The sequence below is a fragment of the Gopherus evgoodei genome, chromosome 3 (genome assembly GCF_007399415.2).
Source record: "Gopherus evgoodei ecotype Sinaloan lineage chromosome 3, rGopEvg1_v1.p, whole genome shotgun sequence".
Classification (NCBI taxonomy): Eukaryota; Metazoa; Chordata; order Testudines; family Testudinidae; genus Gopherus; species Gopherus evgoodei.
The window spans coordinates 206,074,817-206,097,947 of record NC_044324.1 but is presented as its reverse complement, the minus strand read 5'-3'; the positions used below and the strand labels follow the sequence as shown (position 1 = coordinate 206,097,947).

Here is a 23,131-nt window from a genome sequence, read left to right as displayed (position 1 = left end):
TAGGTGATAAATGAAATGATTTAGGCCTCTCCAAATAAAACACCAAGCACTGTCTCACATTCAACTCATGAAGCCACTGCTCATCTTCATTTGAATCTGGCTCAGGAAAGAATACTGCTAAATATATTATTTGGTGAAGGTGAAACCATGAAACTAGTTTAGTCAAAAATTTTGGATAAGGTCTTAGGGCCCCTTGGTCTTTTAAAAACTGAGTATACTGGGGTTCTGCCATTAAAGCTGCAGCTCATTTACTCTTCTTGCAGATGCGATAGCAACAAGAAAAGCTATCTTGGCACAGGAGAAACAGAATAAATTGCCAGGGGCTCAAACACAGGACCAATGAGGGCGGCCAAGGCAGTAATAATGTCACATAAAGGAACATAGTGTTCACCAGTGGAAAAAGATGAATGATTCATCTTAGAAATATTAATACCATGGAGTTTGAGAAAACTGACTTCCCTTGGATAGGAAGATGGAACACGGAGATCAAAGCAAAGTGGACCCTCAAGGAGCTGAAGCATAGATCAGAGGACTGAAGGTGCAACAGATACTCCAAAATGTCCTGAATGCAGGTTAGCATCAGTTGAAGCCACTGAGCAAGTGATTAAATTTAAAAGAGCTTAAATTGGTCACTCTACTGGAGTTTTTTCTACTGTAGAGTAGCACTTGTCTAACAGTATTTCTCCACATCTAGCCATGCAGCTGTGAAGTGCAGACTGCTCAGCACTGGATCCCAAACTTGACACTGGTGCTCAGTTCGTAGGCCAGGATAAAGAGGAACAGATATTTGTGAGGGAGCGTCCAACCAACAGACTGAAGAGGTTGGAGAACCAACACTGTCTTGGCCATGCTGGGGCAAAGAAAATTAGTTTGGCATTAGTTTGAGAATAAGCTGAGGAATATGTAGGATCGGGGGGAAAGATACACATCAGTGCCCATTCCCAAGTCAGCTAGAAGGTGTTGGACGAGGAGCCTGGACTGAGATCCACTTGAGAGCAAAACTGATGGCACTTCTTATCTTTCATTACGAACAGGTCGATAGCTGACAAAGACAGACATCAGCACACTGGTTTTCAGAGACAATTTGTGATTCTGGGAGAAATTCCTGTTGAGGTGATCATCCAAGTGATTCTGGACCACTGATAAGTCAACGGTTGTGGGAATGATGCTCTTCTTGATGCCAAACGGCCAAAATCATATTGCCTCCTGACAAAGCTAGTTGAAGCAGGCTCCTCCCTGCTTGTTCATATAATTAGGACCTTATGGTCCATTTTGGTCAATTTCACGGTCATAGGAATTTTAAAATAATAAATTTCATGATTTTGACTATTTAAATCTGAAATTCCATGGTGTTGCAATTGTAGGGATCCTGACCCAAAAAGGAGTTGTGGGAGGGTCGGGGGTGGGGGTTGCAGCACTGCTACCCTTACTTCTGTGCTGCTGCTTGCGTTAGCTGCCTTCAGAGCTGGGCAGGTGGAGAGCGGCTGTTGCTGACTGGGAGCCCAGCTCTGAAGGCAGAGCCGCTGCCAGCAGTAGCTCAGAAGGAAGGATGGCATAGTATGGTACAGCCACCTTTACATGTGCGCTGCTGTCTGAGGAGCTGGGCCCCCAGTCAGCAGCCACCACTCTCCAGCCACCCAGCTCTGACGGCAGCGCAAAAGTCAGGGTGGCAACCTACTTAAAATAACCTTGTGACCCCCATGTAACTCCCTTTTGGATCAGGATCCCCAATTTGAGAAATGCTGGTCTCCACTGTGAAATCTGTATAGTATAGGGTAAAAGCACACAAAAGACCAGATTTCACAGTCCAGGACACATTTTGTTAGGGCCGTACATATAATACATTATGGAGATGTTGATGATGATTATATATACCACTGTATCATTTATCTGTGCTTGAAAAGTTCTGCACACATTATAAATGACTAAAAAAGCTTCAGGATATTGATATGAAAAGAAGCTTCCTGTTCTGTCCACAAACCTTGAACCTCCAATGTCCTCTGATGCACTTCCCAACTAGCATGGAGGCATCTGTACCTATAGTCCTGACTGGAGAAGGATGGGGAAAGGGATACCCTCACTCATATTGATCTGATCTGTCTACCTCTCTAAGGACTCAAAGATGGGCAGTGGCAGCATTCCCACTAGGCCATCCAGTGACTAGCAATTCAGATGATAAACCAACTTCAAGCAGCCCAAAAACCTGTTGTGCCTTGGGAAAAATCACCACATGGAAGTAAGAGTCCTGAAGATCGAGGGAGACAAACCAGTCATGTGCTGGACTACATAAAATGCACGCCCCCATGTGGTCTAGCAATCTCAGACATCCAACTACAATATGTGTAGGGTGGGAATGGAGACAGGCACAGGCGACGAACTGCTTGAAAGAGTTTGTTCAGCAGAAACAGCCTCAAACTTGTAGAGATTAGTAAGGTCCCAATGAGCTTGATTTTACATGTTAGTATTAATGGTGATCTCCCTTTGTTCAAAAATCAGATCCAGACAATCAAAAGATGCAATGTGTACTGAACATGATCGATTACTTGGTCTCTGTACTTGCCCCTCACTAACAAATCGTTCAGATATGGAAAGACATGAAGTCCTCTTTTTCTGAGGCACACTGCTATTACCATTATGCATTTGGTAAATAGCCAAAGGACAAGGCAAAGGGAAGCATTGTGTATTGATAATACTGACCTGTCACCACAAACCTCAGAAACCTCCTGTGCCTTGGTAAAATCGACACGCAGAAGTAAGCATCCTGAAGATGGTTGGTGGCAAACAAGTCGTGATTCAATGCAAGGAGAACAGTTGCTAGAGCAGTGATAGGGACTAAAGCTTGTGAGCCGCAAGTGGCTCTTTGCAGCACATGATATTAAAACACTTTGTGATTTATTAAACCATCTACGTTATTAACCTATCAGGATACTTTTGCTATGTTATTAACCAACTAAATTATCAACTTGCACAAAGTTATTAACTTATTTGCTGTGAGAATAATATAGTCATATAGTAAATGAAACAATGAATTTACACTACTGTGGCTCTTTTGGGTAATGTTGATTGCTAATTTAGCTCCTGAACCATTGAGGTCTGAGTACCACTGAGCTAGGGTAACCATGCAGAATCTTGTTTTTGATGTACTTGTTAAGACAATGGAGATTGAGGATAGGTCTCATCCTTCCCTTGGGCTTGGGGATGAGGAATTACAAAGAGTAGAGTCCTTTCCTCTGTTCTGAAGGGGAACCTCCTCTATGGCTCCCGAAGCCCAGAGAGCCTGAACCTGCTGCAGGCGCTGAGACTCATATGGGGGGCTCTGGAAAGGGGGACCAAACAGGAACTGAACAACATAACCCAGTCCAACAGTGATTAACACTTGTCCGTCGTTAATGACTCTAACCTGCAGAGGTGGGATAGTCTGTCCCCAAACAAGAGAAAAATGACTTAAAGCTTGACGACTGGAATGTCTACCACGGAGAGCCTGTCCAGTTCACTGCTTGCACAACACTAATGAAGGACAGGCTGACTGGTTGAAATTGGGACCACAAGACCTTCTCCTACATGACTCGTCTCCCTTTCTGGAGAAATCCTGCTGTTAATAGAGGGATAATTCAATTTAAAGAGCTGTTGAAGTGATATTGCTACTGTTGCCCCGTGAAGTGATGCCTCTTCATTGCCAGGTTAAAAACATCAAATGAACGCAATGTAGCTCAAAAGTCCTTAAAGGAATGCAACGTTTTGTAAGTTTCGTCCAAAAACAAAAATCTACCATCAACAGGTAAGTCAGTCCTCAACCGTCTGTTGGACATCAGGAGCTATATCAGAGTTCCGCTGTACAAGTCTTCATGATTGCAGAGACCATAACTCTAGAAGCATCCACCATGTCCAAAGTTGACTGTTGTGACGTCTTTACCACTAGATGGCCTTCTGCAACAAAAACCTTCAACTCTTCCCTGGAAGATTCTGGCAAGTGACCTGTAATTTTTGCCATAGCTTCTCAAGTTATAGAGTCATACTTCAGCAATGCGGATTTGTAAGGATGAGTTAGAATAATTTTTCCTCCCCAGAAGTACCATCTTTTAGAGTTCTTGTCCTTTGGTGACCTTATCTCCCTTGTCTTAACCTGTCATTAGTTGCCTTTATGGCAAGAGTAAGGCAGTGGATGCAAGGACAAGCACTCAAGACATACTGTGTACCTACTTATGCACTGTTTTATGAGTATGCCTCGCTGCAGATGGTAAGGACACTGGGTGTTCCATAGCATCTTCCAAGATTCCAGGTTCCAAGATCGCTTCATTTATGGAGAGAACCACTCTCCCTAAAGCTGAGTACTGGAGAATATCCAGCAACCTGAACAAACACCTTATACACTCAAGGCTGAAGCCATGCACTTTAGGAGGTCCTGACACCTTATAAAATCCTCAGGTACAGGGGAGGAAGAAATCTGGCACCACAGAGTTGTCTGGTGATGAAGAGGAGGAAGGAAGCTGAGCCAACTGCATCTCCTGTGGTGCCTGTAACAATGGTTCAGGCTGAACCAGTTCAGCAGGAGCAACAACCCACATCTGTGGCTGCAGTGTTGGAGGGTTCAGGAGGGGAGGCTATCAGCAGAGTAAGTAGTGACCTCTTTCTGGAGTAAGGATAGGATCAAGACCTCGCCTATTATACAACACCCCAGGGGTTCCAAGCTATCCCTGCTATGGGAGCAGTATTGATCTCAGTGCTAATGGTCATCCCCACAAGGTCTTGATAACTTTCAAAAATGATACCGAGAAGGTGAGGGAGAGGAGGAAGACACCTCTGAGCCAAACCCTGAAGAACATTCCAAGTAGTCCATAGGCAATAGAGGAGCCTCCCCCTGGAAGGGTCAGTAAGTATCCAGCCTCATCTGAAGTCCAGAACACAGGATGCATCAGTACCAACAAAAGTAAAGCAGTCAAGCACTTATAGGGCCTCACACTCACACTCGGTACCAGAGCAGATGTTGGTACTGAAATAAAAGCTAGCATCAGTCCCACAGATGGAGAGTGCACCAGCCATCACAGCACCAAAGACAGCACCTGCACTGACAAGCCCCTCAGTACCAAAAGGGCATGAGATATCAGCTCAGCACCCTGAATTGGTAAAGGCACAGAAGATAGTGCCAACAATAACAACAAGTCTGCAACCAATCCTAACAGTGCCAAGGACACAGAAGAAACCACCACAACTGAACATTTCTGAACTAGTGCAGAGTCAGGAACAAATAGGGAAGCAAGTCCAATGCTGCCTGATATGCCACTTGCATGGAAACAGTTGGTGCTCACACCCATGTGATCAGTGCCAAACTCAAAAGAAGTCCCACAAATGGTACCAGAGTGATGGATACTGAGCCCGCTTACTCACCTCACTAGCAGAAAGCAGGTAAATGGCCCTGCTCTAGCTCATGTATAAGATCAATCACAGTGCTGGTCAGCATGCACCTTAGGAGGAGGAATCTCTCTTAGCTTTGGAATGGTCCCAGTCCACTGTAGATCTTTTTCTAGAAGGACCAGCGGAAGGAGAACTGTCTCTCTTCCTCCCAGAAGAGGAATCCAAAACTGGCCAAACCACCACCCTTGCGTGCTTAGATGCCTTCTGGAAGACCTGATTATCTATGGAGGTGTCCAGTGCCAACAGATGACCTCATGGTCTGCTTCAGAAGATACTGCTTCAAGCACAAGTCTCTGGCCACCAACATTCTCTTCTTGCAGATGAAGCACCTTTCTTTAATGTGCCCTTCCCAAATGGACAACAAACAGTGAGAGTGTGGGGATCACTATTGGGGATAATTACTCCACACGACGGGCAGTGTTTAAACACCAGTGGGGGCACGACACCAGGCAAATCCTAACTAACTAAACCTAAATCAACTGCAACTAACTCCTCTACACCCCAAAAATATTTTATATATCAATCACAGATGACACTGCGAAACAAAACCTTACATAAAAACTGCACTGAGCACTCCAACTCAAGCCATGGGCAATGAGAAGCAACTGATGGAGTTGGGCAGCACTGCCCTTAAATAAGCAAGGGTGTGGCTAAGAGGCCAGAGTGTGAGCACAGCCCCTATAGGTATAGCTAGGCACGGCACACACACACCTGAGTGGAAACATGAGTACTACCACTCGAAAAAGAAGAATGTCTTGTAATATGTTAAAGACACTAGCATAGAGGTCCTTTTTTAAAATCACTTTTCACTTAGTGAGAAATATAATTGGAAAATAATTTCTCTATGTTTGGTTATCTTGACCAGCCAAATTATTATTATTTAGCATGCATACTATGGTCACGACTGGAGTTCTATTACGATAGGCATTGTACAAGCAGAGTCCCCGCCCTGATTAAGACAAAATATGAGCGAACAACAAAGAAACCGAAGGAAAGGTTTTATCAAGCCTTTCACACAAGGGAAAAGTCAGTCAGTCAAGGTGGGTGAGGTAATATTTTTTATTGCACCAAATTCTGTTGATGAGAAAAGGAGCATAAAAGATTATTACCTCACTCCCTTGTCTCTCTAATATCCCGGGACTGACACAACTATACTTCACTCAGACACACTCTCTCTCTCACACACACACACCCCTAGCTGCAACAATATAACTTTAAAAAAGAATCCACTTACAGTGCGAGCACATTTCCAAAGGATAGCTTGCCTCATTTCCCTGAAATACAAAGAAGTTTTATTAGTGATAAAGTAAGCTTAGCAAAAGCTAATTTTAACAACGTTTAAGTTTAAATATGAGGCCATAAACAATATAGTGTGTTTTGCTGTTTTTTTTTTTTAATTACAGATTACTGTCAGTGTACTATTATATACATAATTCTGCATTACCGACAGGTACAAAAGTTAAGTTTTCCATGCAGCAGAAAAGAACTTCTAACAGTTAAGGATAGTAACATTATTTCCAGGAAAATATCAGCAATCAAGAAGAGGTTTGTAGTGACTAGTAACACCAAACCTATATCCTAAACATTAAGGCACATTTTACGTGCTAATTGTGCAAGTGCTTATGACAGGTTACATTAAAATAAATTAAAATGATTCAAATTTCACACAATAGGTGCTTTATAATTTTATTTTAGATTCACAAAAGGAATACATGTCCTTATAATGTATTAACATGGAGAACCTTACAATTGCTGAACGATGACATAGTACCAGAACAGGCCCCACCCACATCCTACACACACACACACACACACACACACACACACCATTCATAGGAGAAATAAAGCACACAAACTGTTATTCTCTTCCCTAGAAGTCTGGAAATGTCTTAAAATACTGGGATTTAAACACATCAAAGTATTATTACATATGTAACACCAGAGTGAGAGACTGGAATACAAAACATTTAATTTTTTTTAAATTCTTAGCGCTATAACAATCTTAGAAATGTTCAACTTTAAAATATTTACAAATTGTGTAGTCACTGTAACAAGAACACCAAAGATCACTAATCAAAAGGGTCCCCTCCCCCAGTTTGTATACTTCGTGCATTTGAGCACTCTTGTGTGCAATGTTTGTCAGCAGTAAGTTAGCAGGAGAGAAACTGGATAACTGTAAAGAGCTTTAATAAACAAACAAACAAATGAAAAAACCTATACAAAAATATAAGGGATTTGTAAAAAAAAAAATTCAGGACAGCGTTTTTAAAGAGCTCTCTATCAGAAAATGGAATACATTTAAAGTTAGTCTACTTAGTCTTCTTTAAAACTATAGATTGGGAAGGGTCAACCAGTTCAGCACTCTGGCAGAGAATGGCTACTTAAGATCACTCATAGGCCAGAAAAATTGCTTCATGTACGGCCTGCTCTACACTACGCATTTAAACCGAATTTAGCAGCGTTAAACCAATTTAACTCTGCAACCGTCCACACAATGAGGCCCTTTATATCAATATAAAGGGCTCTTTAAACCGATTTCTGTACTCCTCCCCGACAAGAGGAGTAGCGCTGAAATCAATATTGCCATGTCGGATTAGGGTTAGTGTGGCTGCAAATCGACGGTATTGGCCTACGCGCGGTATACCACAGTGCACCATTGTGACTGCTCTGGAAACCAATCTGAACTCGGATGCACTGGCCAAGTAGACAGGAAAAGCCCCGCAAACTTTTGTATTTCATTTTCTGTTTGTCCAGCGTGGAGCTCTGATCAGCACGGGTGATGATGCAGTCCCAAATCCAAAAAGAGCTCCAGCATGGACCATATAGGAGATAATGGATCTGATCACTGTATGGGGAGACCAATCTGTTCTATCACAGCTCCGTTACAGAAGATGAAATGACAAAGCATTTGAAAAAATCTCCAGGCTATGATAGACAGAGGCCACAGCACAGTGCTGTGTGACAAGCATAATGGAAAGCCAAAGAATCAAATGGACCCTCATGGAGGGAGGGGGTACTGAGGACTCCAGCTATCCCACAGTCCCTGCAGTCTCCGAAAAGCATTTGCATTCTTGGCTGAGCTCCCAATGCCTGCAGGGTCAAAAACATTTTCCCGGGTGTTTCAGGGTATATCTCGTCAATTTACACCCTCCCCCCCCGCGAAAGAAAAGGGAAAAAAAACGTTTCTCGCCTTTTTTCAATGTCACCCTATGTCTACTGCATGTTGCTGGTAGACAGGGTGCTGCAGCACTGAACACCAGCATCCCCTTCCCAGTAGCAGACGGTACAATATGACTGCTATCCATCGTCATCATCAGCCCGTGAGTGCTCCTGGCTGGCCTTGGTGAGGTCAGCCAGGGGTGCCTGGGTAAAAGTGGGAATGACTCTTGGTCATTCCCGGCAGATGGTATAGAACGGCTGGTAACCGCCTTCATCATAGCAACTGGAGGCTGAGGTCCATCAGCCCCCCCCCCCTCCTTTCATGTCCAAAGAAAAGATTCTGTACTGCCTGGACTATCATAGCAGCTGGAGGCTTCCTCCTCCTCATTTTCTCTCACTAAAAAGTCAGTGTTTCTTATTTCTACATTCTTTATTACTTCATCACACAAATGGGGGGGGGGGGGAGGACACTGCCATGGTAGCCCAGGAGGGTTGGGGGAGGAGGGAAGCAACGGGTGGGGTTGTTGCAGGGGGACTCCCCGTGAATGGCATGCAGCTCATCATTTCTGCAGGATCTCTGGGGCTCTGACATGGAGCGGCTGTGCTCTCTGGTTCTCTAGAACACTTGCCCCATATTCTAGGCAGGACTGACACTATTTTTAGACAAAACAAAGAAGGGAATGACCCGGGGAGTCATTCTCATTTTTGTCCATGCACCCCTGGCCAACCTCAGCGAGGCCAGCCAGGAGCACCCATGACAGCAGCAGACAGTACAGAACGACTGATAACTGTCATCTCATCACCAATTTACAATGGCATGGCAAACGGTGCAATAGGGATGGTAATCGTCTCTGCTACCTTGCAAAGGCAAATGAATGCTGTTTTGTAGCACTGCAGTACCGCGTCTATCAGCAGCATCCAGGACACATACGATGACAGTAACAAAAGGCAAAACGGGCTCCATGGTTGCCATGCTATGGCGTCTGCCAGGGCAATCCAGGGAAAAAGGATGTGAAATGATTGTCTGCTGTTGCTTTCACGGAGGAAGGACTGAGTGACAAAATTTACCCAGAATCACCCGTGACACTGTTTTTGCATTGGGATCTCAACCCAGAATTCCAATGGTCGGGGGAGACTGCAGGAACTATGGGACAGCTACTCACAGTGCAACGCTCCGGCAATCGACACTAGCCTCGGTACATGGACGCACACCTCCAAATTAACGTGCTCAGTGTGGCCGCGTGCACTCGACATTATACAACCTGTTTTACAAAACCGGTTTTTGTAAAATCGGAATAATCCTGTAGTGCAGACACACCCAAAAAGAAATCCTACAAGTGGCTTGGGAATGTGATGGCATGTCAATAATAAGGAAGGGGTGGATCAAACATCTCACAAATACTGAGTGTCCTCCTTTAAGATAATTCCTTTTTGTAGCAATATATTTGCCATTTTTCCCCACTCTGTCTTCTTAGAAAGCACTCTGTGCCCATCTAATTTTTAACAGAATAGTTGAACATGTATCTTTCATTTTCTCCCTAAATGTCTATTTAAAGCTTATACTGTAAGGAACCGTAATAAAAATTTAAATAGGGGTAGTTAGGTCCAGGAAAACAATTTAAGAAGGGCGACTCGTACTCCAGGTAAGCTTCCATGAAGGAAAAATTTTTCACTAGCAAGGACCACACAGGAACATCAGAACTGTCAGTGCTACATGGGAGACCACTGATGGAACCACAATAAAACTTGGGAAAACAAGTGAAGAGCAAAATATAAGTAGTCAAAGCCTAAAAGATGCAGAAGAGATCTCTGGGAATGTGGGGAAACAGAACCAAAGAAAATCTTGACACAGGCAGAAACAGGAACCAGAGGATCCGGATAGGCCACTCTTAAAGGATGAGGCACGAAGTGGTAAGAAAACATCAGACCAGAACGCTGCAAATTAAAGGAGAAAGTTGCATTAAAAACCAGTGGACTTTTAGGTATAATATATCTATGCATTAAAAGACTGTTCTGAACCTGTTATAGATTAGGATAAAATTCATTCCTGGTATCTACAACAGAAATCAGTCTGGCAACAGAAACATAAAACATTTCTGAGACATGAGAGGGAAATAATATAAAGGAACATAATACGCTGAGATATTTGAATTCATAAATTGAGTAAATATAATATAAGTGCATATTCTAATTGCAATGAAAAATATGTACTAATGATTTGCATGAAGAGTATGGTAAACTTTGGAGGGACTGTAGAAAAAAGAAAAAGACGAGCTTCAACTAAGCAAAGTTATGTTCTATGAAACTGGTACACCTCTATCCCGATATAATGCGACCTGAGATAACACAAATTCGGGTATAATGCAGTAAAGCAGTGCTTGGGGGGGGAAGGGGGGAGGGCTGTGCACTCCAGCAGATCAAAGCAAGTTCGATATAACACGGTTTCACCTATAACGCAGTAAGATTTTTTGGCTCCTTAGGACAGCATTAATATCGGAGTAGAGGTGTACTGCTATTGAGAAAAGAGAAGAGTGCTTACCTATCCTGAACTGGAACGTTTGTCCCTAGAAAAAGACAAGAGACATTGTAAATCACAATATAAAGTTTATCTCTAATATTTGCTAATCATCATAAAATATATGGTAGTTAAAAATTAATTACTTATCTGTTAATGCTGTGTTGAGTGTTCATTCCCTGAGAGAATCCAAAAGTCTAGTGCATTCTTAAAAAGATCTCAAACCTTCATCTTGGTTTTCAGGAGTAAGTGCAAAAGCTATTCATACCAAAGTTCATATTCTTGCCAATAAACCTGTGACTTGGACAAATACAAAAGGTGTGTGGGGGGGTCCCCAATCCAGAATACTTGATGCCTAAACAATGAAAACTCATTCTCTCCTCTTGGGAGCAGGCCTTTTTAATCAATCTGATTTTAACCATACAGCAAAATTAATTGTTTAATTCTGATTAGTAATCATTTAAAAATTAATTGTTGCTAATATCTGATGCACAAACACCATTCAAGTCATATATTCACAAAATTTCCTATGAAAAATTGGGATTTTTTTGACCAGGTCTAGTAAAATGGTCTGCTACATTTGGTATTTGGTCGCTGTATTCCCTTATACCCTCTTCTTTGGGGAAAGGGGTGGGGGAAGCCTTCAAATCAACTTGTGTGTAACAGATGCTGAGGTGCATACTTCTTCCTTCATGACTTGAGGGCGGGGGGAGAGGGGATTTAGGTCCATAAGATATGATATGATTTCAGGGTTTATTACAAGTGCTTACAAGAATCTAAATATTAAATCTGACTTTTAGGGCTGAAACAAGACAAAACTTTTTAACCTTCTCTCCCCCAACCAAAAAAGGAAGACAAATATAGCTGCTTGTTTTGATACTGAAATGCAAAAGGAAATGGTTTTAAAATATATTTTTATTAAGTGGCCTGCCAATAATATAAAGTTCTGTTTTATCCATCCAACAACACAGCAATATTATGCAGAGGTGCAGGTGAGGTAAGACTCAGCATTGCAGAGTCACAGATAGTGCAAAGTGAATTATGGAGTTGATGCTTTTTAATCCATGAATGGAGGGTATAAGCTCTCTCTCAATCTCTGCTGTGACTAATTTTCAAGTGTGATGCTATTGGCATCAGGCAAGGCATCCTCACAACTGGAACCAGATACTATACTACTGAGCACCTTTGACAAGAGGAAAATTAGATTTATGTAGAGCTTTTTTCACGTGGTATTATATTTTCTTCTTGAGGAAACAGTTTCACTGGAACCTTGCTAATCTACATACTGTATACGTTGTATAAAAAAAGGCGCTCCCTCCATCTCAAAGAGTTAATGGCAGATGCTAGAGTAAGATTTAATATTACTATGACTTCTATTTTTATGAACTATACTGCACTACTAGAATATTCGGAACTATAAAATCTAAATAAAATGTGGCAAGCGTTCTTTTCTTCATTTGTTAATTCACAGGTTTATGATTCTAATGGGCATCCATGTCCCTTCTGCAAATTTGCTAGGTCTACTTTTACTGTCTGGTATTTTTAACCGTCAAACTAGAAATCCATATTCTCAGTATTCTTAATGAATGAATTGTTATTGTTAGAAGTATAATTCTCTATATTTTAATACAAAATTGAATTATTCATGCTAAGACTACCAACAACTACTACACATTGTCATGTGGATACCTGGCCACTAGGAGTAGAAGGTACACAGTGAATTTGGATCATCAGATGTAAAGATATCTGCACTTAAGAGGTTGCAGGAAGAAAGAAATGAAAGTCTTTAGGCAACATCTTCTGTTCACCCAACCCAGAAATAGCACAGGTAAAACTGATCATATGGTTTCCAACACCTACAAACTGTTCAGTACAGAGAAGCCACACTGACCTGAGGAAAGTTGGAGACATGATATCAATATGAACATCAATAATCCATAAGAATACAATTCCTAGAAATATCCATGCTTCCAGTGATCTATCTGATATCTGTTATTCCTAATACAAACCATGTAAGAGGCATATTGGATACCAATATGGATGTATAATTTATACCATGATATACCAGACTTGTATTGGAGATGGAGTGACTAGGGTGCTAATGCATTTGTATAGAGAAAGTCCCAATACAACAGTTTTAGTATTGCCAAGCCAAAGCATCGAAAAATCTTGAGACTTTTCAAAAATAAATGGTTTCATTTTATTTGTCCTCTAGTTTCCAAACCTTAGGGTTACATTTCAAGTTTTCCACTGCAACCATAAGGGCTAGAAACTTAGCTTCTTGAAAAGAAAAGACAAAAAAATAAAAAAGTTATGATTCTCACCTAATCACTCTATTCCAGGAGCTGGAACTTCACAAAATTTAAAAAACCACCACACATTTTTGGAACGAGCCGATTACCAACTGTTTGAATCAGAGAAAAAAGTTTAACTGTATATTCAGTCAGTTTTATTTGGTGATGAGTTTTGGCAGAGTATCTATGCTTTCCAAGAAAAAAGGCTATAAATACTTACTGCCCATAAAGAGTGTTCCAAATGTGGGAAAAAATGAAGCTGCCCCAAATGCTATCTCCTTCTGCATTTTCTCTCAGTACAATTAAGGGAAGGCTGACAAATCCATTTGATTTATGCAGAGACATTCCCTGTTTCTTATCACTAATCATAAAAGCTTTATTGTAGAGTTTTCTGTTGGTGATTCAGTGGGAGTGTATTTTCTGTAACTTGGGGAGAAACAGGCAGCGTATAGGGCATTTTCCTCCCTCCTCATCCACTCCCCGGTTTGTAAGTCATCTCAGTTTGTGTGTTGAACATTAGGTCTTTCTAATATACATATATATATACATATACATATACATATATATATACATATATATATACACACATACACACACACACTCTCTCGAGTCACGGCTTTCTGTTCCAGTTTGATAACTGTACTCCATAGTTGATAAAGAGTTATGCTCTCAACATGCATTCGGCAATACTGCTACACCTAGCTACATACATACATATTATATATATATATATATATATATATATATATATATATATATATATATATACACACACACACACACACACACACATACACATATATTTTATTTGTATCACAAATGTATTCAACAAAATCTGCTCAAAATTAGTTTAGGTTTGTCCTCAATTTCTGCTGTTACAATTGGTATACTGATGTTATCATGGCTCTCATAAGGTACATAGTAGACATCAGATCCACAAGACAGTTTTACACAAATGCTTAGAAGACACAGCTGTATATATCTGAAAACATCCATTCCATGTTTATAATTATGTCTATGTAAAGATCATCTGTGCTTAATCCGCTGTTTGCAATATCCAGATCAGGAGGTTGTTAAAGGTTTTTGTATATTCTAAACACAGATCTGGGCAGAGCCAGATTTTTGAGAGACATTCCACAGCACAAGTTTTAAAGAAACCAATGTTAATTGTAAATTAATTTTAGTGTAACAGTCACTTGCGACACTCTTCAACCATACCAGTGTTAATACATTTAAACACACAACGTTCATATGATGTAACTGAGACATGGAGAGATTAAATATAATTAGCCAATGACATCAGAAGTTGTGTAACAGAGGATGAAGCAGAACCTCCTAGCCCAATGCATTAACAAAGCCATCCTTCCTACCACACATTTTGTGTTGTGTTGCTTTGCAATGTGTATGATTTAACTTTCGCATATTCTTTATTATCCTGTAGACACTACTGAGGAAATTAGGTTCCTGATTCTGGGAAAATATATACCAAACCATTTTGACTATTTTACACTGAGTCCAATATGTTATGAACCTCAACCGCATCGGGATCTCTGAAAGTCTCCCCAGGTGCGAAATCAAACAAAGCTAATCAAGCTTGGCCATCCCAGTCCTTCTGAAGTCACATGGGAATTTAAAATGGGAACAGCTATTAATTTCTGGTTATTACACAAAGGAGAAATGAGAGTCTTCAGAGCATGTATTACACATCCAGAGTTAGAATACTGAATAAGACATGGATCAAAAAGGTAGGACACGTATTAGTCAGAAATAAAACATGAAATCTTTTGGGTGGGAGGATTTACACAGGAAGACCCCTTCGTTAATGAGACCCAGAAGCTACACCTTTGTAAGAAGCACAGTCACCTTGCTACACACAGCGACAGGGAATTCCACTAGAGCGCTCTACCCTTGATTCTACTTAAGAACTCCATCTTTTGTACCAACTTCTAGCTAGCAGATGCCTGATAAATGAGAAGCCTCATACACTCTAGCTACTGGAATAGAGAAAAGCTTTGCCTGCTCTCTTAATATTAAAAGTCTTCCTTTTGCTATGAAGGGTGGATCTTCACTATTCCGCATCTCCTCCAGGCTGTCTAGGGTCCTCCTCCCTCACAATAACTAGTGCCTGCTTCTGCTGTGTCTCACTGTCTTTCTAAAGCAGCTGCAGAAGCATCAGACTGACATTGAAAGTTTTCCTACTTGACTACAAGGTTCTGAATAGTAGTAGTATTCTTGGTTTTGGTCTGTTGCTGCTTTGCAAAGTTTAAGCAGCACTGGAGCTGTCTGCAGATTCTGGAAGAGAACACTGCATCAATTAATTTCAGTTCACATTGGAAGATTAACTTTGCAGCCATAAAGGCTACAGACTTCACCTTTAAAAAAAAAAAAAAAATCCTGCAGAAATTGATGGCTCAGGCTCTCCAGGCTCTCTCAGAAAAGTTACCCACACCCCAGACTGGACAGTGAATTTTTCTAGCCCTAAGTGTTGACATCAATGAAGTGAGAACTATAGTCTGCATAGTCAATATAGGTCTATGAAACACAGACTGTCCCAGTAGCTTATTTTTTCTGCTATCCTGCTAATCTGTAGAAGCAGAAGAAAGGCTCCAAGCCCTGAATCTTGCTTCCAAAATTAGTGTGGGAGAGAATTAAGGGAAATGCTAACAAACTGCTTGACAAGTTACATCTTAGACTTGTAAACAATCAATAAAGTCATCTTTAATATCACCCTACCATCCCCTCAAACTCAATAAGCTCACTGATTTAGAAATTCTCTCATACGACCTCTCTACCAGTATACCTACCCTAACCTTCCTTTTACCCAGCCTCACAATTTTGGTGTCCTCTCATATTTCTCATTTATATATGCACCTTCAGCAAATCCTGATCCTTTTCTTGTAAAGTACATTTCCAAAAATGTTTCCCTTCCTCTCTAGCCCTAAAACCAAGATGTTAGTACAAGGCTGTCAAATATATGACCTATCATCTGGATCCAGCTTACATGATGGATATTTATGTGATTCACATGACTTCCATATTTTCCCAAATCTCAGCTTTGATTTTGTTGAAGTGTTTAGCTTTCATGGTTGTGAAGAAAGTCTTCCAAATGTGAAAGTTAGCGTAAACCAATATATGGATGTCTGCCTGAGTCTGCAGACAGCCCAATATAGTACCACTGAAGATGGAGAACTACCTAAAGTGCCAACTAGGAAGCTCGATGATAATGTCAGTATTAACTATTTAATCATTTTAGCAGATGAAATGATGGAAGAGATGTGAAGCCCTTAGAGTGGTGAGAATTGCTGCAGTGAAGGAAATGCAGAGGAGAGAACAAAGACGACTTAGGCTGTGTCTACACTGCCACTTTCAGTGCTAAAACTTTAGTCATTCTATCACTCCCGGCGATAAAGCTACTAGCCCTCACTTGAGGTGGTTATTTTTTATTGCTGGGAGAGCTCTCCCCCAATAATAAAGCATGACTACACTGCCCACATCTCAGCACTGCCATGGCTGTGCTGTAACGTGGGTAGTGTAGACATGCCCTTATAACAATCAGGGAAGAGGGAGATAATGAAAAGACAGTGGGGAACAAAGAGAGGACAGAGGTAGCTAGCGGTGGCCTAAGGGGAGAAGTAACAATGTTGAACGTGACAATAAAGGACTCAAGTAACAAGCCTTTAGTTACTACCGAAAGACTGTATTTTCCCCTTGTTCTTTGTGCTCTCCCATTAACAGCAGTGGCTGAAAATGCTGCAGACTGAAGGGAATACAAAGTCTTGAGTTTACATTCCAGACCATGGATCATGAGTAAATACAAAACTTGGCCCTCTCTAAGTAAGTTTGACAGCTCTGTGTTAGGAAGTGGTCAGACTCAAGCATTTTTTAACTACAGAGGTTTCTCCCTCCTCTGTTTCATTAGTCCACCAAAGAAATGTGTGTGGATGCCATGGTGATGTGTGTAGCATGAACACCTAGACAGATAATAAATGTACTCCTATACTTAGATGAAGTTGCACCATATATTAAGCACTGTAGTAATGGTATTTATGGTCCACAGTTCCAAGGCAGCATCAAGAAACAAGTTTCTAATGTACCCAGAGATAAGGAGTGGATTTAAGAGACACTCTGTAAACTATCAGGCACATTTGAAAATAATCTGGAAGGAAAATTTGTTTTGAATTCCATCAGTCTATACCTTTGAAATTAGTCTCAGGTTTTTCACCTACGATTGTTAGGATGCATTAACCAGCAGATTAACCAATTAACTATTCCTACTGGTTGGAGAAATTAAATCTTCAAACTCAATTCGATGGGACTAGGAGGAGAAGCAGTTCCTAAGCTTAAAGTTACAAAAAGAATGAAAGGGGGCTGTAATAGTTTCATTCAAGGGTTTCCCTTAAAGGTTCAAAATCATCAAAAGGTTACTGAAGAACTTTACATGACAGGGCCTAGAGAAGAGATGCTAAACCAGTTGTGTCATATGATTAATACATAGGAAAGGAATGTTTGATTTATTATATGTGGCATCTTAGAGTAGTGTGGGTACATTTGTGATCTTTGGATGTGGATTTGCCACTGGAAGCTAAATCATTAATCCATTAAATTAATCCTGCTACCACAGAGACGACATGGAAAGTAATAGATGATTATGTTTGGTTTTGTTTTGTTTTTAAAAGAACACTGATATAATTTCAGTGAACTGAAACCCTGATGCTTACCGAATCTTTACAAAAAAACTGCAATATGACTCGTTTACAGGTTCACAGAGTGAACCTATTAACATTCAATGGTATTCTCGGACATTATTCCCCCTTAAGATTTTTCATTTAAAAAACAACAAACAAACAAACAAACAAACAAAAGAGGGATCCCTATTGGAGTCCCCAGTTTGGAATTAATTTTCTTAATTCTCAATGCTATGTATACTTCTTGAAAGCAGGCTGTCTCAAGTCAGTTTAATGAGGAAGAAAAATCCTCCTGCGACTCAAAAGCCCCTTTCTATAGTTTGAATATTCAGACATATTGGAGAGGGTAAAGATTGAGAGAATGAAGAAAAAGGGCTGGTGTAAGCATGCTGACCATCAGTTGGTGTTCTACGTTTAAGTACACTTGTTTTCATTATACTGCTAGTTTTGCAAACTCACCATGGGGAATTGAAGGCCAAATTGTGTTCTCTCTCTTTTCCATAAAAATATTCAAAGGCCAAATTATGCCCTTAGTAACATCTGTATAGCCCAGCTGAACTGCCTTCAAATTAAATCAGTAGTACAGTGTACAGCTGCACTGAAGAGTAATGGTGTGACATGGATATAAACAAAGGCATAATTTGGCCTGCACAATTTGTATTGTGTGTGTGAAGTAACAAAAACAGCTTGAATTTCAGATCCTATGTTAAATTTACAGTGTCAGCTGAAAAAATATTTTTATTTTTAAATTGGAGCTGAAAAATCACTGAAACATGACACTCATAGTGATGCTGTTTTTAGAGCCACTTTTCAGGTTAGAATGTGAAAGATACATTACCAAATAGAACACAGGAAAACTGCCTGAGAGAAATATCATCTAACGAAGGTATGTTTTGCAAAAACCAGATCTTACAAAATCTGCATGTGAGGCCAAAATTAGTTGAGTCTCCCTAAAATAAGGAGGAATTCACCAGTGACCCAGAAAGATGGGCAGTTTTTGTAAAAAGACCCCACTATAGTGCCTAAGAGGAGCCCTGCACTAAAAAATTTGGTTTACATATTAATAAAAAAAATATTGTTTTACATAAGTATTTGTGTCTTGTAGTTTCCTCAGACATCCCAACTTCTGAAAGGCTCTTTGTAGGAAGTCAAGTCAGTTTTATAAACCAATTAAAAAACCCAGCCTTTCAGTTTTTTGACTGACCTCTCTTGACAGGCAAGAACAACCACATTAAACAAAACTGAAAACCTTCCTGAAGCCTCTGGGTTGCAGGCCCCAGAAAATGCAAAATTAACCTGTCTTAATGCCACTCTCTCTTCTGGTGCTCTGGTAGATTGCTGAGGCAAAGACAGTATTGCCAGTAAAGTGTCCCAGCAGCCTGCTAAAATAAAGAAATTTATTGTATTTATGTAGTTTGTGTCAAAATCCAGCAGGAGCAATGAGCAGAAAGTGAGCTGCACAGCTGAGTGAGGCATTTAACTTGAACAGCAATTACTTGTGATAGGCTATTTACAGGCATAGACACACCAAAATTCAAGATGTGGCTAGCCATCATGGCAAATCTAACAGCGAACCTAGGGATATAGCTGGACCTTCAACTTAAAAACCCCACTCTTCTAGACACCCTAGCAGTACATTTCATATCCAAGAATGTAAAAATCTTAAATGATTATTAAATGAATAAACTACTTGCATGTTCCCTAAAGAACATTTCACTTAGTGCTGCTTACCATTACAAGTACAGTGTATGTGGGGGCATATAGACCATCAGCACAAAATGTCCATAGTCTCATGACAGAGTGAGAAAGCATAGGGGAGTAGATCCCCCGTTGATGTAAGTTGCTAATTGATTTCAATGGACCTAGACAATTTATACATTGGCTGAAGATCTGCCCCATGGTGTGTACGCACCATTTCAGGATGAAGAAGCCACATGTGAAGTCACTCCAGCTGAGTGCTAATAAAATATTCCTGCCACACTATACTGTATGTGCCACATATTTTACAAAAGGATTTTACAAAAGTTTGAAGGTGTATTTTTAAAATTGGTATTACTTTTAATATCCTGTCACCAAAAGGCAGAATAACTTGTTACCATGATTCCAATTTTCCATCAAAAACCTTGAAAAAATGTTTGTATACTTCTCTGACAAAGTCTTATAACTTTATGGTTTTGAAGGATTTAATAAGACATTGCTTCTTCCTTTTCTATCAATTGTGAAGAATGATCGGGAGATCATCCTTGGAGTAAGATTGTATCCCATTTCCTGTCCAGTATTATGTAACCAACTTAGTGAGAGTACTCTATATTCTAATACTATATTTTTTCTCTATATGAGAACTCAGAGCACAGCAAGCTGGGGTATAAATCTGGAGCACTCCAGCGTGACACACACTAAGTGTCCATGTGGACTCTGCTGCTGTTCACTAAAAGCAAACACTTTGCACATTACTTTAACAGAATGTCAGTGACTCATTTTTAGTGCATAGCGGCAGGGTCCACATGGACAGAGTGCAAAGCACACAGTGTTCTAGGTTTACTCCCTAGCTTGCTGTGCAGTAAATGCTCATACAGCTGTAACTTCAGAGTTAGACTCTAGAAGCGAGTGAACAGGATGATACCATGAGTGCATAAAATTGAAGTCTGGGGCTGAAATCGGGCAATCATCCATCTACAGTATGGACAATCTCGACAGGATTGCTGAGGATGCAATTTTATACAGCATGTATTTCTGTATGTGGCACATTGAGAGTGCCACACAACATCTGGACCATGGCATTGAAAAGGTCTGACCACAAATTAATCCTAGCCACACTATCTTCTCTTCACACTAGAGCCTATTCTTCAGACTCATGGCTTCAGAATGACTCCTGAAAGATCTTCACACTGAGGTTGAAGATAGGGTAGACTGGCTACTGGCAGTGTGACAGATTTGCTCTAAGAGCAGTTGAAGCACCGCTGGCATCAGGAGACCCTAGCTTTATTCCCAGCATTGCAGATTATTTCCTGTGCGATACAGGCAAGTCATTATTACACACTTCAATTTTCTCATCAAGAAAAGACAACTATATTTCCCTAATTCATAGAGAAGTTGGGGAATACACTGTTTTGTAAACAGCTCGAGACAGCCTAGATTAGCCTTCCATCCACTATCTTGAAGCAGGGACCACGGTAAGACACACCAGACCCGAGAGCCTTCTGAAGAACAGTTGCCTCCTCTCTATTATCTAAAGCAGGATCTAGCTTCATGCCCCCTCTGACTGAAAATGTGGTGGTATAATCACAGAAAAAGAGGAGTTTCAGATAATCCAGACAATTTAGTGCTTTATAGTTACATAAAATAATTTAAAATCTATTCAGAAGCTCTCAGGTAACCAATACAGATATCAGAAAATAGGTATCATTTGCTCTATACATGATTCCTCTGCTTACCAACCACCTTCTGGATTAGTTCTACCTTCTAAACCTACATGATGTAGCTCCAAGTAGACGATGTCACAATAGTCTAATCTTGAAGTCACAAAGGCACAGATTATAGTAGCAAGATCTGCATTCAAAAGACAAGGCTGTATCCTTCTGGACAGGCATAGATGGTAAAATACATTCTCCACCATGGCCACTACCTGATCTCCTAAAGGCAGCAGTTTGTCGAGCCAGACCCTCCAAAGTATAAATTTGGATTATCAATAGCAGCTGAATGTCATCAAATTTAGGAGCAAATATAACTTCTGCCAAATTTTCTGGTTGTTTTCTCCCATTTACCAAAATCACCTGTCTTGTCTGGATTAAGCTTCAGCCAGCACCCAATCTCCATCAGACTCTAGGACAAACTTTCAGCTGCTCCTTCTGGGTCAGTCAAGATGGTGACAAAGCTGAGCTCAGCATTCTGAAAGCACTGCAGCCCAAGTTTCATCACTGAATCCTACTCCCAAGCCTCACATACACTTGAAACAAGAAGGACAATAAACTGGAACCCCGCAGTACTCCACAGGATTGATATTTATAAGCAATGGCCCAATACAATTCTTTGGGACTATTCAGCTATGAAAGAGCAAAACCACTCAAAAACAGCTCAACCCACTCTTGCTTGTGACCACAAAGGAGTAAACAACACACTGTGATCAACAGTACTGAAAGCAATTACCAGATTTAGTAATATCATAACGGACATTTGTTTGTTGGCCATCACTAGGAGATGATCAACAAACGAAAGGGGTCTTTTTACCAAACCAGATCGATACCCAGAAAAAAAGGTGAAGGATGTCTGAAGCTGCTGGATATTGTCAGAATTTTCTCACCATTAACATTTTTCTTGCTTCCTTCTAGGATCCAGACATGGGTGTGACTAGAGCCAAACTGTGAAGAGAATGGAGGTTGCCTAGCCACTTTCCCCATCCTCTCTGTTCCTTATGTAGTAGGAATTTCTAAAGGACAATATAGGTCCTTGGAGAAAACAGAGAAGGTAGGATGAGTGGTACTTAAAGCTCCACAGAAGCATAAACTGGATTTTTTCTTCAGTGGGGGTAGGAAGGTGGAAGTTTAACATAATGAAATGTATTGTAGTAGAGCTCTGACCTTACTCTCGTGGGTCCTGTGCTTCTAGGTGGTTTATGCTAGCCTCAGTGGCTCACTGTGACCCTTCACGTAGCCCTTCTCTCTCTAGGGCCAGGGTTACAGACTACTAAGCCCTTTTCACCATAGGCCTGCAAGGAGGTTGGTGAGAGAACTCCCACAGTCTCTGTTCAGCCTCCTGTCCTGACAGGGGCCTGACTTCCTCTCTCAGAAGATGTTCCTGTAGTGATGGGTTGGGGGGAACCCGGGCCCACCCTCTACTCCGGGTTCCGGCCCAAGGACCCTAATGGTAGCAGTTGTTGGCCGCCAACCTTTCACTGCCAGAGTTGCTACATTTCCCTGGGCCACTTCCCCACAGCTCTCCTGCTTCTCCCTTCTTCACCCTTACCTTAGGGCTCCTTTAACCATGGTCTGAGGTTGTCTTTAGTAACCAGCCCTTCAACTGCACTTCCTTGCCTCTGGCTCCTCCCTGTCTGACTGGAGTAAGCCCTT

At 40.9% G+C, this 23,131-nt stretch overlaps 1 protein-coding gene across 1 annotated transcript in view; it reads right to left on the bottom strand.

Annotated features, from left to right (window-relative positions):
• Positions 1–23,131, bottom strand: part of WDR92 (WD repeat domain 92) — a 122,220-nt gene that overhangs the window by 67,053 nt on the left and 32,036 nt on the right. Inside the window, exon 2 of the mRNA XM_030558374.1 lies at positions 6,647–6,686. Coding sequence (XP_030414234.1) covers positions 6,647–6,686 — 40 coding nt within the window. The remainder of the gene's footprint in view (positions 1–6,646; positions 6,687–23,131) is intronic.